Below are 19,252 nucleotides of genomic sequence, written 5' to 3' on the forward strand. Positions count from 1 at the left end.
TTCATGGACAGACAGACAGACAGACAGACAGACAACAGCTGAAGTGTGAGGGAAGTATAGCTGTTCAGAAAAAGTTACTCAATTTATATTTAATGAGTGAACACAATCCTTAAAAACTGCAGCAAACTGCTTTCAACAATACTTCATAACATGCTTCTGTAACAACATCCTATATGTAGAGCTGGTCATGTGCAAGTTATTTTTCGGATGTTTTTTAGTTGACAGAACATGTTAAATCAATAATGATAAAGACATACCAAATTACTAGAAAACTCTGAAATTCTTTTTGAAGTTTCTTTTTCAATAGCACTTTTCCCTCAAAATATTACCATTATTGTATTTATATGAGACTTAAAATAAACCATAAACCATAAATTCAGACTCAGACTGTTGAAAGCTGCCATGTCTCTTTGAAACTTGTGGTTTGATCTTTGCAAAGTTACTATCTTTGTGATCAATTTAATAATAAAAAAAAAAAACAAGTAACTAAATCTTGTAATTAATAACAACAATAAAGAACAACAATAAAGTTGATTTAACTTTCAACCCATTTTGTAATTCAATACAATACGTGATATGAACATGTATAGTTATAATTGCTTCAGCAATTGTCATGATATGAAAATGTGCAGTATATACCGTATATACTGAGTTTGTTTATTTGTAGGTTTTTATTGTCTGTAAGATTATATTTTGAAGATTGAAGCTGGTGTCAGTTCATATATCATCTTTTTTATCTTGCTGCAGGTTGAGTTATTGTGATGTCTCAGATGAAGGTTGTGCTGATCTGACTTCAGCTCTGAGATCAAACCCCTCACACCTGAAAGAACTGAATCTGTCTGGGAATAAACTAAGAGATTCAGGAGTGAAGCTGCTCTCTGATGTACTGAAGAATCCTGACTGTAAACTGGAGAAACTGTGGTAAGATTTCACAAAACCCTCAAATCCTTCTTCATTCTCCTTCTGCAGTAAATAATGATTTAACAATAACATAAATGTTTTTAATAAAAACAAAAACAAATTTGAAAACAGAGTTCTGTCAGATAATGTTGCTTTAACTTATTAGATTGAGTCCTAATTTTACCCTAAAAAATTAAAAACCTGTCATTTACTCCCCCTCATGTTTGGAGAATCCTCACAGTAAAGTGAAGATCATCTGAGAGTCACATGATCTGATATTCTGACAGAAATATTTGTAAATTGTGCATAATTGCAACAATTCTTACAATAATATAGAGTTATGTGTGAACTCTGTGTGTCACATGTTATTAGGAAATACTGTAGAAACTGATCTAGTCCAAATGTAAATCCAAAAAACATAATCCAATAAACGATCATAAGATCAGAGAAGTCCAGAAGTTCAGTAGAGAAACAAACAAATCTAAATCAAGAACCAGAATCAGAGAATCCAGACAGAAAAGTCACAGTTGATTTATTAACAGTATTTAAAATAAACCACATTAGCTAAAATGAAGGAATTATGAAGAAAGTGAAGGGAAAACAATAAACAGACACAGAAATGGTAATATTCTCCTGTTTAACTGATGTGTGTGTTGTGAACTGAGAGAGTGAAGAGTGTCATTGTTCTCTGCAGGTTGAGTGAGTGTGATGTCACAGATGAAGGTTGTGCTGCTCTGACTTCAGCTCTAAGATCAAACCCCTCACACCTGAGACAACTGTATCTGTCTGATAATAAACTAAGAGATTCAGGAGTGAAGCTGCTCTCTGATGTACTGAAGAATCCTCACTGTAAACTGGAGAAACTGTGGTGAGACTTCACAAAACTCTCAAATCCTTCTTCATTCTACTTCTGCAGTAAATAACAATGATTTAACAATAATGAAATAAAGAACATATTGAAAACAGAGTTCTGTCAGATAACAGAAGAAAATGTTGCTTTAACTTATTAGATTGAGTCCTAATTTTACCCTAAAAAATGAAAAGTCTGTCATTTATTCGTCCTCATGTTTGGAGAATCCTCACAGTAAACTGAAGATCATCTGAGAGTCACGTGATCTGATATTCTGACAGAAATATTTGTAAATTGTGCATAATTGCAACATTTCTTCCAATAATATAGAGTTATGTGTGAACTATGTGTCACATGTTATTAGGAAATACTGTAGAAACTGATCTAGTCCGAATGTAAATCCAATAAACATCATCCAATAAACGATCATAAGATCAGAGAAGTCCAGAAGTTCAGTAGAGAAACAAACAAATCTAAATCAAGAATCAGAATCAGAGAACAGAGAAACCAGACAGAAAAGTCACAGTTGATTTATTGACAGTATTTAAAATAAACCACATTAGCTAAAATGAAGGAATTATGAAGAAATTTAAGGAAAAACATAAAACAAATTATTTTGTGTCTGATATTTAAAAATATATCTGATTTTATTAATCTTTGTTAATTAATGTTTTGATTGAATTAAAGCCTTTTCATCGTCAGTAAAAATGGTTGATTAAGTATTAGCTTGATTCATATTTAGATATTATTGTATTATATTGAATTGATGCGTTTCTTTACACATTTGAAACACACACACATTTGAAAAGATATTAAACAGACACAGAAATGGTAATATTCTCCTGTTGAACTGATGTGTGTGTTGTGAACAGAGAGTGAAGAGTGTGTCATTGTTCTCTGCAGGTTGAGTGATTGTGATGTCACAGATGAAGGTTGTGCTGATCTGATTTCAGCTCTGAGATCAAACCCCTCACATCTGAAAGAACTGAATCTGTCTGAGAATAAACTAAGAGATTCAGGAGTGAAGCTGCTCTCTGATGTACTGAAGAATCCTCACTGTAAACTGAAGATACTGTGGTAAGACTTCACAAAACTCTCAAATCCTTCATTCTACTTCTGCAGTAAATAATAATGATTTAACTATTGAAATAAAGAACATTTTGAAAACAGAGTTCTGTCAGATAACATAAGAAAATGTTGCTTTAACTTATTAGATTGAGTCCTAATTTTACCCTAAAAAATGAAAAGTCTGTCATTTACTCGTCCTCATGTTTGGAGAATCCTCACAGTAAACTGAAGATCATCTGAAAGTCACATGATCTGATATTCTGACATAGGGCTGATACGATTATTCGACGTTATCGTCACAATTTTCATTGTCGAATAGTCATTTTATCTCATTTAACACAAGATCACATGAAACTCTAATGATGACATGCAAGAGGAGCACTTCAACTCGAGTACATGATAGAGGAGAGAAAGAAAACAGCGCACAGTCCGGACACATTACAAACTTTCCAAACAGCTTTAGCTGATGTAGATCGCAAAATATGAGGGAATTGTATCGTGTTGTACACTCACCTAAAGGATTATTAGGAACACCATACTAATACTGTGTTTGACCCCCTTTCGCCTTCAGAACTGCCTTAATTCTACGTGGCATTGATTCAACAAGGTGCTGAAAGCATTCTTTAGAAATGTTGGCCCATCTTGATAGGATAGCATCTTGCAGTTGATGGAGATTTGTGGGATGCACATCCAGGGCATCCCAAAGATGCTCTATTGGGTTGAGATCTGGTGACTGTGGGGGCCATTTTAGTACAGTGAACTCATTGTCATGTTCAAGAAACCAATTTGAAATGATTCGAGCTTTGTGACATGGTGCATTATCCTGCTGGAAGTAGCCATCAGAGGATGGGTACATGGTGGCCATAAAGGGATGGACATGGTCAGAAACAATGCTCAGGTAGGCCGTGGCATTTAAACGATGCCCAATTGGCACTAAGGGGCCTAAAGTGTGCCAAGAAAACATCCCCCATACCATTACACCACCACCACCAGCCTGCACAGTGGTAACAAGGCATGATGGATCCATGTTCTCATTCTGTTTACGCCAAATTCTGACTCTACCATCTGAATGTCTCAACAGAAATCGAGACTCATCAGACCAGGCAACATTTTTCCAGTCTTCAACTGTCCAATTTTGGTGAGCTCTTGCAAATTGTAGCCTCTTTTTCCTATTTGTAGTGGAGATGAGTGGTACCGGTGGGGTCTTCTGCTGTTGTAGCCCATCCGCCTCAAGGTTGTGCGTGTTGTGGCTTCACAAATGCTTTGCTGCATACCTCGGTTGTAGCAGTGGTTATTTCAGGCAAAGTTGCTCTTCTATCAGCTTGAATCAGTCGGCCCATTCTCCTCTGACCTCTAGCATCAACAAGGCATTTTAGCCCACAGGACTGCCGCATACTGGATGTTTTTCCTTTTCACACCATTCTTTGTAAACCCTAGAAATGGTTGTGCGTGAAAATCCAGTAACTGAGCAGATTGTGAAATACTCAGACCGGCCCGTCTGGCACCAACAACCATGCCATGCTCAAAATTGCTTAAATCACCTTTCTTTCCCATTCTGACATTCAGTTTGGAGTTCAGGAGATTGTCTTGACCAGGACCACACCCCTAAATGCATTGAAGCAACTGCCATGTGATTGGTTGATTAGATAATTGCATTAATGAGAAATTGAACAGGTGTTCCTAATAATCCTTTAGGTGAGTGTTTACTTTTATGCACCCACTGAGTGAGTGAATTGACTCTTGACCATCCGAGGAACCGGAATGCATGTTTTGTTTCCTTTTGTGCTGGTTCTGCCTAGCGGTTGGAGCTTGTTTTGTTAAATAAAACTGCTTCAGAAAAGTTGTGGATGAATCTGTTAGTTCCTTGTGCTTATGCCTCCTGTTGGCTGAAGTATGATTTGTGTAGTATTTTCGTGGGACATTGGAATGATTACATCATCTACTGCACTCATAACAGAACTGAACATTCGTTTGTCTGTCCGAGGAAACAAAATTGCGTAATCCGATGGCAAAGCTATCGCAGGGGCTCTCGTAGGAGTACATGGACTCTTTGAGTTTAGAGGGATCGACACCGGTTGGCACTTTCGTTAATTCACACATTTTTATTTTTTCTGTTTGTTTTGTTCGGGGAGAAGTTCAGGGTTTTATTGTTGAAAAGTGGTCTTCATAATTTTGATTTTGGCACACAATAAATTTTTTTCTACTATATCAAAATGTCAAATGTTAATATGAGTGTGCTATCTCTCTCCAGATGGAATGTGAATGGGCACCCCATAAAAAGGAAGGTTATTTATTTTCTTAAACTTAAGAAATATGATAGTGTTGCTTCAAGAAACGCATCTTTCCCCGCAGGAAGCTGAACAATTTGGGAAGATATGGGGTGGACATGTTTTCTTTAGTGCTGGCTCAAGTAAGAGCAAGGGAGTCATTATATTGGTAAATAAACATCTACAATTCAAATGTCTCAAACAGTTTAAAGATAAATTAGGATGAGTCATTATTGTTTTAGCAGAAATTCAGGGACAAAGTCTGATTTTGGCTAATAATGCTGATGATCGGTGTATTTTTGTTGATCTTGAAGGGATGTTGCAAGCCGCTGGCACCCCTCATGATATAATATTGGGAGGAGACTTTAATCTTTTGATGACAGTCCTTGATCATAGTGAAGCAAAAGTGTGCATGCCCCCTAGAGCAACATTGACACTTAACACGATGTGTAAAAATCTTGGTCTTACAGATATTTGGAGACTTTTAAACCCTTCTGGTAGGGACTATACATTTATTTCATCAGTTCATAAGATTTATTTTAGAATTGATTTTATTTTAAATCCTTTTGTCATTTAATCTATTGTTGATTGCTCAATAGGAAATATTTTATTCTCAGATCACGCCCTGGTGAGTTTAAAGGTGTTGCCATATATGGAGAAAAATAAATCATATAGTTGGCACCTTAATGCATCCCTTTTGCAAAATCCTGAATTCCAACAAATGTTAAAGACTGAAATCAATGATTTTCTGAGACCAACACAGCATCCTCTGTGGCCGTGGCTTGGGAGGCATTTAAGGCAGTTCTTAGGAGTCGGATCATACAGAATGCCTCATTTATCAAAAAATCCAAAGCACGAGAACTTGTGGAAGGAAATATTAAAATGGCAGAGGCAGAGCTGAAGCACTTATGTCATCTGATGGCCTCAGACAATTTACCCAATTGAAATACAGATATAATACTATTTTGTTGCGGAAAGTGGAGTTTTGGTTATTCATATTTGGTCATACTTTGAGTCAGGGGACAAAGCAGGAAAACTTTTGGCTAGATATATAAAGCAGAAAGAGTATTTTTCTACCATTCTCTCTAAATTTTTACCTCGACCATTGATATTAATAATGCTGTTAAAGAATTCTATCTTGATCTCTTTAGTTCAATCTTCATCTACTAATTAAGATTTAAGAAATTTTGTGGAACCATTAGAACTTCCTAAACTGACGATTGAGCAAAAAAATTCTTGATTCTGAGATAACCTTGGAGAAGCTTGATGAGGTAATTAAGGTCTTGACAGGGTTTGTAAAACACACAGAAACAGAATCGTTCTGAAAAAAAGAGTTTCTGACAACACCTGGTGACGTGTCCATTTATAGCCTGGCGCAGGTGCATCTAATGATTACATCAGCCGAGGCTATAAATTCGGTCAATGTTCATTGATGTGTTGCACACTGTTACGACCCCTAGTGTTGTCTAAGGGTATGATGGGGTAACATTTTAATTGTAAACGGATTTAAGGTGTGTGTTGGGTTGGCAAATGACAAAAAGCAACCAGGCAAGTAAACGGTATAAAAAGTTAATTTAATCGGATTTGTACCACCGTAACAAATTCAAGGATAACTGAATAAGGTGTTTACATGTTATGCAAAGAACATACTAATAACGAAACCAGAGGGAAAAAGGACATGAGTGGAGCCAAAGAAAAGAAAGAATCAAAACAAAACAATTCTAACTTATTTTTATAGCCCTCTAAACTCAATAAATTGTTAGTTCAAACAAAACACAAGTACAGGGGTTGGCACTCACTCCTAACCTAAGGTGTCTAATACAAAAATCAGTCTACGTGGTGCAAGGTGTAGGTCACTTGACTTCTTACCTGTCCACTTTTCCACTCTGGTTAGATGAGCAGAGAGTTATATAAATAATAATGATGATGATGATGATGATGATGAAAAAGTCACATAACCACGAATGGGTAACGAGTGACTTTGTCAATATTCATAAACAATGTACAAGGTCGCAAAGAACCAGAGACAATACACAAAATCAGCAGCTAACAAGTAAAGCCGTCATCAAATGAAAAAGCTGACAACACTTCTTCTTCTTCTTCTTCTTCTTCTTTACTGGCGGATTGCAAACAACTTTTAGGTGCATACCGCCACCTACTGTACTGGAGTGTGTATCATCATGTCACTTAATAATTAGTTAAATTCTATTCCACAACCTTGTGTCTTTTAAAAATTTAAATAGTGCCTCCCTGGTAATTCTTATATCCTCTCTCTCTCCTTCTGATCCCAGAATCCCTACCAGATTCCACTCCCGCCCTGTCTGCTGGACCTTATCTTTAAATACCCGTCTTTCCACCTCATTCAATGTACAGTACAATATTATGTGTTCAGCATCTTCTTTAACACCACAGTTCTCACATTTCTCACTTTGCCTTTTGCCCATTAAAAATAAAGTGCCATTTAGCCCTGTGTGATCCACCCTTAGCCTTGTCATTATAATTTCCTCTCTCCTGGTTTTTTCCATGTCATTTTTAATACTGACAGATTTTTGTAATTTATAATATTTCCTTCCTTTCCTATCTTCTTCCCACCATTTCTGCCATATTTCAAGTCCTTTCCTCTTAACCACCGCTTTTCCTTCACCTTTCCCTAATGGAATTGTAACTGTTATTACCTTTAGTAATGCCTCTTTTGCCAGTTTATCTGCAATCTCATTCCCTTTTATCCCCTCATGTGCTGGTACCCAACAAAACTGAACATCTATACCACCCCAATGCAATCTTAACAAACTGTGATAGAGTTCTATTAGTAGATCTTCTCTGACCGATATCATTGACTGAATACTTTTTATGATAGCTAAAGAGTCTGTGCATATTACCACCCTGTCTGGTCTAACCTCTTCAACCCACTGTAATGCAATAATGACTGCTACTATTTCTGCTGTATATACAGATAACCGGTCAGTTAGTCTTTTGGATAATTTTATTTTAAAATCTGGAATATGAATACCAACTCCCACACATTCCTGTTTATTCTTGGCTCCGTCTGTATAAATCTTTAAATAATCAAAATAACTGTTTCTCATGTAATTGCTTGTATTAATTCCCACTTCCTCCATTCTCCATTCTCTTTTCTTTTCCATGATATTAACATCAATCTTTACTTCTGGGAAAAGCCATGGTGGTATATTACTTACTGGATTGGCCGTGGTGAAATCTAAGGCTTCCATTTCATATTCCCTCACTCTTTCTTCCCTTGTCCATCCAAACCCAAACCCCCGATATTTTGCATACTCCCAACATTCCTGAATTGTATCTTTGGTTGGGTTGTCATTCCCACTTCCTTTAAGTCTGATCCAATATGTCATCGCAAGTTTCTCTCTTCTTAACTCCAATGGTATCTCTTCTGCTTCTATTAGTATAGCATTAGTGGGGTTGTCTTAACAGCACCGATACATACACGTAATGCTCTGTACTGTAATCTTTTAATTTTTTCCAATGTTGTTTTTGCCGCTGCTCCATAAACTACACAACCATAATCAATTGCTGACCTCATGCATGCCCTATAGATGTTAATTAAAGACTGTCTATCTGCACCCCAGTCACATCCAGCCACAGCTCTCAGAAGATTTATAACTTTTTTGCATTTAGTTTCTAAATGCTTAATGTGTATTTTCCATGTACACCTATTATCAAACCATAGACCCAAATATTTGAATTCATTTACTTTCACCATTTGTTGTTCATATAATGTTAACTTGTCAGCATATTGCTTACGCATCTTTGTGATCATCATATAACAAGATTTGCTCGTCGACATCTTAAACCCCCACTTATATGACCACATCTCTACTTTATTAATTGCTTTCCTTATATTTCCTAATACATATGGCACATTCCTTCCTCTCATCCAAATGGCACCATCATCCGCATATAGTGCAGATTTGATACATCCATCAAAGTTTGAAAAAATATCATTTATCATTATGTTAAATAGTATTGGACTAATTGCACTCCCTGGGGAATACCATTATCTACATCCAATTCCATTGACATCTCCGATCCAACCTTAACTTTAATTTTCCTACCTGTTAAAAAGTCCATAATCCAATTATATAACCTTCCTCCAATACCCATTCTATTTAATTTAATAAGCAGTCCTTCCCTCCACATGGTATCAAATGCCTTTTCTATGTCAAAATACACTATTGTCATTAGTTCTTTCATTTTCAATGCCTTTTCCACATCATTACTTACTCTAACTAATGCATCTATTGTAGATCGTCCTTTCCGAAATCCACTTTGTATATTTGTCAGCAATCCTCTCTGTTCCAATATATGTGATAATCTGCGAACTATTATCCTCTCCATCCATTTACATAAATGTGATGTCAAAGCTATAGGCCTATAGTTGTCAGGGTTAGCTGGATCCTTACCAGGCTTATTAAATGGTAATATTACTGCACTTTTCCAACTATGCGGCAGTATTCCTTCCCTCCATATCTTATTAAAAAGTCTTAATACTAATTTGGATGATTCAACTGGTATCTGCCGGAACATGGCATAACACAATTGATCTTGCCCAGGAGCTGTATATCCAGTGCCTATCAAAGCTATGTTGAGTTCCGACATTGTAAAATCCATATCTAGCGTTGACACCCCATCCTCCCTTTTCATCTTCACTTCCTTGTTCTCTCTAAGTGCAAGTTCTTTCTGCTGCTTATGGATTTCACTCAGGTGATTACAACTGTGTACTGCCACAAATACCCTACCTAACACTTCTGCCTTTTCTTTATCTGTCACTACCATCTTCTCTCTATCTATCAAAGCTGGGATTTTAACCGACGTCCTTTTTCCATTCATTCTCTTGAACATAGACCATATATCCCCTAACTCTACTCCTCTACCTATATTGGAACAGAATTCTCTCCAATTTCTCTTTTTGCTGTTTTTAATTATCCTACGTGCCACAGCCCTTTTCCTTTGATAATCTATAACATTCTCATGTACCAGATTCCTCTTTAATATTCTTAATGCCTTGTTTCGTTCTTTTACAGCTCTACTACATTCCTCGTTCCACCAAGGTACCACTTTGTTCCTTCCCTTTGTTGTTTTTTGTGGAATACTGGACTTTGCTGCATTAATAATGTGTTCTGTAATTTGCTTTGTGCATTCTTCTATGTTTCCATCTAATGTAACCCGATTGACTGACTTCTCACAACATGTCCTAAATTTTCCCCATTCTGCTTTCTCAAAACACCATCTGTTAATTGTAGTCCCTTCTTGAATACAAATGTTCAGTATTAACTGTCGTGAGAACTGGGAAATGATCACTTCCTATGGTCGATTCACCCTTAACATGCCAATCACATTTATTTACCAAACTTTCTGACACCAGTGTAATATCCAAGCACGATGTATTGCCCCTATTCACATCTATTCTTGTACCTTTTCCGTTATTAAGGCATACCAATAATCTTTCTTCCATAATTTCTTCAACTATTTCCCCATTATTATCTGTAATTTTACTACCCCATAGGCTGTTGTGCGCATTAAAATCTCCACACCATATTTCTTTCCTGTATACATTCCCTGCCATTTCATTTATTCTGTCGATACTTAATTTTTTGCATGGGTTATAAAAATTAATCAGTTTAATATGTTCCTCTTTTTTTGGACTACAGATTTCTACCATTATACACTCCATATCCTCAGGACAAGGGAGTTTTCTATATGCCAACCCATCCTTCAGAAAGGTAGCACAACCTCCCCTGTTTGATTGTTAGGCCTATCATACCTTACAGAACTGAACCCTGGTATGACATAATCTAGTTGGGGTCGTAACCATGTTTCCTGTACGCATACCACATCTGGAACTACATCTAATTCATGAATATATTTTTTCAATTCTTGACCATTTGCTATTAGGCTTCTGGCATTCCACTGTAGTATATGGATTACCATAACTAGCGTTCTAACCCTCAGCTTGTGTATGTTCCCCATTTCCAGTTGCTGTCAGCATTTCATGTATCTGATCTGCTTTAACATCTCTTATATCAAGTAATCTTTCTGCTACCTCCACAATAGCCTTGATTCTGTCACTTTTCTTTTTTAACTGTACTGCAACATTGATAGTGTGACAAATGAAGGCTACAAAGTTTACCTTCTTCACTACTAATGTATCATCATTAACTTCACACTTGTGATCACATTTAACCTGAGTTTGGACTGGCGTCTGCCTTTGTTCTTGATTATCTGATATTACTGTTTTTTGAACAATTCCACTGGGGCTTTTATTTGATCCTGTTTCTCTCACTGTTTTTAATGCTTCTGCATAGGATACTTTACTTAGAATCTTAACCCTCTGGGCTTCTCTGGCTTCTCTTTGAACTTCACAACCACCAAATGCAGCACTATGCTCCCTCCACAGTTACAGCATTTCATTTTAGCATCCTTTTCACATTTACCATATTCATGTTGACCACTACATCTAGCACACCTTATTTTCCCTTTGCATTGCTGTGCTGTATGTCCCATTCTTTGACATTTGTAACATCGAATTGGTTTGGGAATGTACTCTCTCACTCTATATTTTATGTACCCCATTTGTACTGATTCAGGGAGAGTTTTCTCAAATTGTACTACCACGGATAGAGTTTCCTTTAGTGATCCATCTCGTTTACTTATAAGACGCGTAGCTCCAGTCACTTTACCTCCCTGTATCTCATTTATGACATCTTCCATTGACATACTTATTGGAACTCCTGAGATGACTCCTCTCATTTTTGCCATTGTTCCTGGTATATGTGCTTTCATCCTTTCCCCTTGAAGTGAGGACATTTTGAGTATTTTTCCTTGCTGTTGTTTGCTGCTTGCATGTATCAGTATTCTTTTATTGCTCATAAACCTAGCTGAATTTAATTTTACCAATTTCTTTCTCTATCGCCTTGGTAAGTTTGATCGGGTGGTAATGTCCACCATCCTGATTAAACTCAATAATAACTTTCCATATGTTTTCTTGATCACTCTCCCTCTTATCAGTTTTCTGTTTCTCAAACTGATTAATGTTCGCTCTCAGTTTTTTGCTCGTATTCCCTTCACCAGTCTCGCTATGTTCCGACCAACTTTTCTCTCTATTCCTCTCTCTTAAAGCCCTTTTTAATCTCGCTGTTTTGGGTATCGTCCAATCCATTTCTTCCCCATCTGAACTAGTTGACATGATGTACAGTCACAGTACAGTTTATGCAAATCCGCCAAACAAAAATGCTCAAACCAACGATCCTACCTACACGACACGTCAACCCCACTCTTCTTCCTCCAACCCAGTCAGGTGATTCCTGCGTTTCAGCTGACAACACATGGATTCAAACAGCTTTTAAAATGAAGGAAAGGCCATCCATTGGTGGAGAGTGGAGATGAGGTCATCAGGGTAATTGAGATTGACAGCCCAGATAACCAATAACAGCAACCTAATCAGAGTGTGTAAAAAGAGAGGGAAAGAGAGAAGAGAACACAAAACAAGCATGCATACACATACATGCATAGGGATGTAACACACACATTATTCAGCTCGGTCACAACTAGGGTTGTTCCCCCGTAGCGCTTAGCAGCGCAGCATCATAGTGAATCTTTTTGTAAAGGGAACAAATTATTTTGTGTCTGATATTTAAAAATATCAGATTTTATTAATCTTTTTTAATTAATGTTTTGATTGAATTAAAGCTTTTTCATCGTCAGTAAAAATGGTTGATTAATTATTAGCTTGATTCATATTTAGATATTGTTGTATTATATTGAATTGATGTGTTTCTTTACACATTTGAAACACACACACATTTGAAAAGATATTAAACAGACACAGAAATGGTAATATTCTCCTGTTGAACTGATGTGTGTGTTGTGAACTGAGAGAGTGAAGAGTGTGTCATTGTTCTCTGCAGGTTGAGTGATTGTGATGTCACAGATGAAGGTTGTGCTGCTCTGACTTCAGCTCTGAGATCAAACCCCTCACACCTGAGACAACTGTATCTGTCTGGGAATAAACTAAGAGATTCAGGAGTGAAGCTGCTCTCTGATGGACTGAAGAATCCTCACTGTAAACTGGAGATACTGGTGTAAGACTTCACAAAACTCTCAAATCCTTCTTCATTCTCCTTCTGCAGTAAATAATAATGATTTAACTATTGAAATAAAGAACATATTGAAAACAGAGTTCTGTCAGATAACAGAAGAAAATGTTGCTTTAACTTATTAGATTGAGTCCTAATTTTACCCTAAAAAATGAAAAATCTGTCATTTACTCCCCCTCATGTTTGGAGAATACTCAAAGTAAACTGAAGATCATCTGAGAGTCACATGATCTGATATTCTGACATAGGGCTGATACGTTTATTTGACGTTATCGTCACAATTTTCATTGTCGAATAGTCATTTTATCTCATTTAACACAAGATCACATGAAACTCTAATGATGACATGCAAGAGGAGTACTTCAACTCGAGTACATGATAGAGGAGAGAAAGAAAACAGCGCACAGTCCGGACACATTACAAACTTTCCAAACAGCTTTAGCTGATGTAGAGCGCAAAATATGAGGGAATTGTATCGTGTTGTATACTTTTATGCACCCACTGAGTGAGTGAATTGACTCTTGACCATCCGAGGAACCGGGATGCATGTTTTGTTTCCTTTTGTGCTGGTTCTGCCTAGCGGTTGGAGCTTGTTTTGTTAAATAAAACTGCTTCAGAAAAGTTGTGGATGAATCTGTTAGTTCCTTGTGCTTATGCCTCCTGTTGGCTGAAGTATGATTTGTGTAGTATTTTCGTGGGACATTGGAATGATTACATCATCTACTGCACTCATAACAGAACTGAACATTCGTTTGTCTGTCCGAGGAAACAAAATTGCGCAATCCGATGGCAAAGCTATCGCAGGGGCTCTCGTAGGAGTACATGGACTCTTTGAGTTTAGAGGGATCGACACCGGTTGGCACTTTCGTTAATTCACACATTTTTATTTTTTCTGTTTGTTTTGTTCGGGGAGAAGTTCAGGGTTTTATTGTTGAAAAGTGGTCTTCATAATTTTGATTTTAGCACACAATAAATTTTTTTCTACTATATCAAAATGTCAAATGTTAATATGAGTGTGCTATCTCTCTCCAGATGGAATGTGAATGGGCACCCCATAAAAATAAGGAAGGTTATTTATTTTCTTAAACTTAAGAAATATGATTGTGTTGCTTCAAGAAAAGCATCTTTCCCCGCAGGAAGCTGAACAATTTGGGAAGATATGGGGTGGACATGTTTTCTTTAGTGCTGGCTCAAGTAAGAGCAAGGGAGTCATTATATTGGTAAATAAACATCTACAATTCAAATGTCTCAAACAGTTTAAAGATAAATTAGGATGAGTCATTATTGTTTTAGCAGAAATTCAGGGACAAAGTCTGATTTTGGCTAATAATGCTGATGATCGGTGCATTTTTGTTGATCTTGAAGGGATGTTGCAAGCCGCTGGCACCCCTCATGATATAATATTGGCAGGAGACTTTAATCTTTTGATGACAGTCCTTGATCATAGTGAAGCAAAAGTGTGCATGCCCCCTAGAGCAACATTGACACTTAACACGATGTGTAAAAATCTTGGTCTTACAGATATATGGAGACTTTTAAACCCTTCTGGTAGGGACTATACATTTATTTCATCAGGTTCATAAGATTTATTCTAGAATAGATTTTTTAAAAATCCTTTTATCATTTAATCTATTGTTGATTGCTCAATAGGAAATATTTTATTCTCAGATCACGCCCTGGTGAGTTTAAAGGAGTTGCCATATATGGAGAAAATCATATAGTTGGCACCTTAATGCATCCCTTTTGCAAAATCCTGAATTCCAACAAATGTTAAAGACTGAAATCAATGATTTTCTGAGACCAACTGGTCCTCAGCATCCTCTGTGGCCGTGGCTTGGGAGGCATTTAAGGCAGTTCTTAGGAGTCGGATCATACAGAATGCCTCATTTATCAAAAAATCCAAAGCACGAGAACTTGTGGAAGGAAATATTAAAATGGCAGAGGCAGAGCTGAAGCACTTATGTCATCTGATGGCCTCAAAGAATTTACCCAATTGAAATACAGATATAATACTATTTTGTTGCGGAAAGTGGAGTTTTGGTTATTCATATTTGGTTATACTTTGAGTCAGGGGACAAAGCAGGAAAACTTTTGGCTAGATATATAAAGCAGAAAGAGTATTTTTCTACCATTCTCTCTAAATTTTTACCTCGACCATTGATATTAATAATGCTGTTAAAGAATTCTATCTTGATCTCTTTAATTCAATCTTCATCTACTAATTAAGACATAAGAAATTTTGTGGAACCATTAGAACTTCCTAAACTGACGATTGAGCAAAAAAATTCTTGATTCTGAGATAACCTTGGAGAAGCTTGATGAGGTAATTAAGGTCTTGACAGGGTTTGTAAAACACACAGAAACAGAATCGTTCTGAAAAAAAGAGTTTCTGACAACACCTGGTGACGTGTCCATTTATAGCCTGGCCGCAGGTGCATCTAATGATTACATCAGCCGAGGCTATAAATTCCGGTCAATGTTCATTGATGTGTTGCACACTGTTACGACCCCTAGTGTTGTCTAAGGGTATGATGGGGTAACATTTTAATTGTAAATGGATTTAAGGTGTGTGTTGGGTTGGCAAATGACAAAAAGCAACCAGGCAAGTAAACGGTATAAAAAGTTAATTTAATCGGATTTGTACCACCGTAACAAATTCAAGGATAACTGAATAAGGTGTTTACATGTTATGCAAAGAACATACTAATAATGAAACAAGAGGGAAAAAGGACATGAGTGGAGCCAAAGAAAAGAAAGAATCAAAACAAAACAATTCTAACTTATTTTTATAGCCCTCTAAACTCAAATTGTTAGTTCAAACAAAACACAAGTACAGGGGTTGGCACTCACTCCTAACCTAAGGTGTCTAATACAAAAATCAGTCTACGTGGTGCAAGGTGTAGGTCACGTGACTTCTTACTTTTCCACTCTGGTTAGATGAGCAGAGAGTTATATAAATAATAATGATGATGATGATGATGATGATGAAAAAGTCACATAACCACGAATGGGTAACGAGTGACTTTGTCAATATTCATAAACAATGTACAAGGTCACAAAGAACCAGAGACAATACACAAAATCAGCAGCTAACAAGTAAAGCTGTCATCAAATGAAAAAGCTGCCAACACATGGATTCAAACAGCTTTTAAAATGAAGGAAAGGCCATCCATTGGTGGAGAGTGGCGATGAGGTCATCAGGGTAATTGAGATTGACAGCCCAGATAACAGCAACCTAATCAGAGTGTGTAAAAAGAGAGGGAAAGAGAGAAGAGAACACAAAACAAGCATGCAGAGGTGTCAAAAGTATTCACATTCATTACTCAAGTAAAAGTATAGATACTAGGGTTTAAAAAGACTTCTGTAGAAGTTGAAGTATCAACTCAAGCTTTTTACTCAAGTAAAAGTGTAAAAGTACTGCTTTCAAAACTACTTAAAGTATAAAAGTAAAAGTAATGTAAGGAAAAAAATTCCATTAATGACAAAAGATTAGGCCGTGACACAGGGGCCTATAGTGCACTACCACCTCCTAAAAAGAACATTTTCTAAAGGCCTGAATGCTTGAAGTTCATGAATGAAGGTCAAACTACAAGTTTGGGAGCAGTTTATCTGGTCTATGCAATTATGTTGAGCAGACCAGAATATTGCCACTTAAAGCTGTTTTCGGACCACAAGCAGCTGCTGGCATGACTGAAAAGGTAGCATTATTGATGAGATAGTCTGACTAAATTCATTTTAAACCGCATTTTGCTGAAAGTTTTTGATCACCTTTTTACAAGGACCCATAGGGCCTGCCCCACACAGGCGCACACACTCTCATACACAGACAGGATCACGCCTATCCTTAGTACATGCTTTATCAACCAGCTGTAAACTATAGCTTTGCACATTTAACTTACAAATATTGCATATTGTGACCCTGGACCACAAAACCAAATCACATGGGTACATTTTTTAACATTGAGATTTATTCATCATCTGAAAGCTGAATAAATACACTTTCCATTGATGTATGGTTTGTTAGGATATGACAATATTTTGCAGAGATACAACTATTTGAAAATCTGGAATCTGAGGTTGACAAAAAATTGAAACATTGAGAAAATCGCCTTTAAAGTTGTCCATTTATGTTCGCGATTGTGCTGCATCCACTCACAAAAATAAATGTTTTATATATTTATGGTAGGAATGAAATTTACAAAATATCTTCAAGGAACATGATTTTTATCCTAATGATTTTTGGCATAAAATAAAAATCTATTATTTTGACCCATACAATGTATTGTTTGGCTATTGCCACAAATATACCCATGCGACTTGTGACTGGTTTTGTGATCATAAGCTCAGATAACATTTGGCTAAAGTCGAATTTCAAAAATCTCACACAGAGCCCACCAAACAAACTTGAACGTTGAATCATGGCCTAGCTAGCAAACCATGTAGGGTGACCACCTGCTAATAAGCCCAAGGGGGGACAAGGGGTATGTTTCTGAGGGACAATGTGGGACACTGCCTGGCGCGGCGGCGCCCCCACCCCACGGGCAGACTCACTGATAGTGGTTTACCCATTTCTAGCACATACCACCTTACATGGTATATTAATAATGCCCTATTCCCCTAAACATGTGTAATTGCTGATGTATCCTCATGAATAGGCCAACCAATGTGTTTTTTTTTCTAAATAAAGATTAATAATATTTTGAACATTCAATGAATTGACAGATGCACTTCCACTTACGATTTACTTTAGCTATTTAATTTTATTTATTTTTCATTACAATTTATTCACTTTAAATAAATGATAATATAAAATTATAGGATTAACAGGAATTGTAGTTGCTCAACACCACAGGAACAGAAAAAAAAAAAAGTCTTTACTCACAACTCCAGAGGTTCACAGAATGAGAAGGGGGAGGAAGGATGGTGAACTTGCATTTTAGTAAAGGCAATTTTTTGAATTGGAAAGCGCGCATCTAAAAGTTCCTTCCCAGTGTCTGGTATGCACGTGCGTGCGCTGTCATGACATCAACGAAAAACTGAGGGGTGTTTCACGTGGGTGTGGCAACAGTAACGTACTACTGAACTGTCAAGTAATGTTCGTTTGGCTGCCTGGGGCTCGAGGATATAGAGCGACCAACTTTTTTTTTGAGCAAGCATTGATTATGCGTGACACGGTCTCAATTTGCGGGACATATGAATTTGGCTTCAAACGCTATGCGCGCACGCGCTACGCGGGACGGGTTGTCATCCTAAAACCATGGCATGTCTTGGCATGTAACATTACCTAGCCATAGCAAACATTGCAAATTTACCAATAGTACATTACTAGGTTACTACAATATTTTGTCAATAATCGACTGATAAAAAACCTTCAGCTTACCTCAATATGCTTTTTCAAATTAGACGGCGAGTTTTTGAAAGCCATTAGCTCGTGGTCCTTGGGTGCGCAGAGCTTGCAGCGCATTCGAAAGGAATTGTTTTTGCATCCAACCATTTCGAAAAATTCTTCCATGTACGGCCAGGGATGTATAAGGGTTGGCTGGTCTTCCTGGCTACCAACCTCCTCGCTGGTGCTTGGTTGGGACATTCGCTCGAGTTCTCTTCTTGAGTCTTTGCCACGGAAATCTTCGTACTTGGCTACATACGTCTGCTATGTGTTCATAATGTGATTTGTGTGTGTCATGTGCAGGTGCGATGGATCGCGTACAAACCAATAAGGTGCCTGAATGGTATATGTTTATACTTCTCATCCAACCACAATCAAATTCAGTCTATCCAGATGGCGCGATTTATCTGGATAGGTTTTTTTTTTTTTTTTTGGAATGATGACAAGCCGGAATGAAAACCAGCCAAAATGAAATAGGAGTAACGAGGCTATTTTTAAAATGTAAGGAGTAGAAAGTACAGATAATTACGTGAAAATGTAAGGAGTAGAAGTAAAAAGTAGGCTGAAAAATTATTACTCCAGTAAAGTATAGATACCCAAAATTTCTACTTAAGTAAGGTAACGAAGTATTTGTACTTCGTTACTTGACACC

General features: G+C 37.0%; 2 protein-coding genes and 1 long non-coding RNA gene across 3 annotated transcripts in view; 2 read left to right on the forward strand and 1 right to left on the reverse strand.

Annotated features, from left to right (window-relative positions):
• LOC127650479 (uncharacterized) overlaps positions 1–19,252 on the forward strand; it is a 1,198,408-nt gene that overhangs the window by 1,102,689 nt on the left and 76,467 nt on the right. The window contains 1 exon segment of the mRNA XM_052135926.1: positions 13,055–13,199. Coding sequence (XP_051991886.1) covers positions 13,055–13,199 — 145 coding nt within the window.
• LOC127650380 (NACHT, LRR and PYD domains-containing protein 3-like) overlaps positions 1–19,252 on the reverse strand; it is a 1,539,373-nt gene that overhangs the window by 832,362 nt on the left and 687,759 nt on the right. The gene's annotated exons all lie outside the window — the stretch shown is intronic.
• On the forward strand, positions 2,721–10,843 carry LOC127650490 (uncharacterized). Its single transcript, XR_007971460.1, has 3 exons — positions 2,721–2,827; positions 10,143–10,169; positions 10,770–10,843. It is a non-coding gene; the product is annotated as an uncharacterized LOC127650490 (long non-coding RNA).

Source organism: Xyrauchen texanus, chromosome 10 (genome assembly GCF_025860055.1).
Source record: "Xyrauchen texanus isolate HMW12.3.18 chromosome 10, RBS_HiC_50CHRs, whole genome shotgun sequence".
Classification (NCBI taxonomy): Eukaryota; Metazoa; Chordata; class Actinopteri; order Cypriniformes; family Catostomidae; genus Xyrauchen; species Xyrauchen texanus.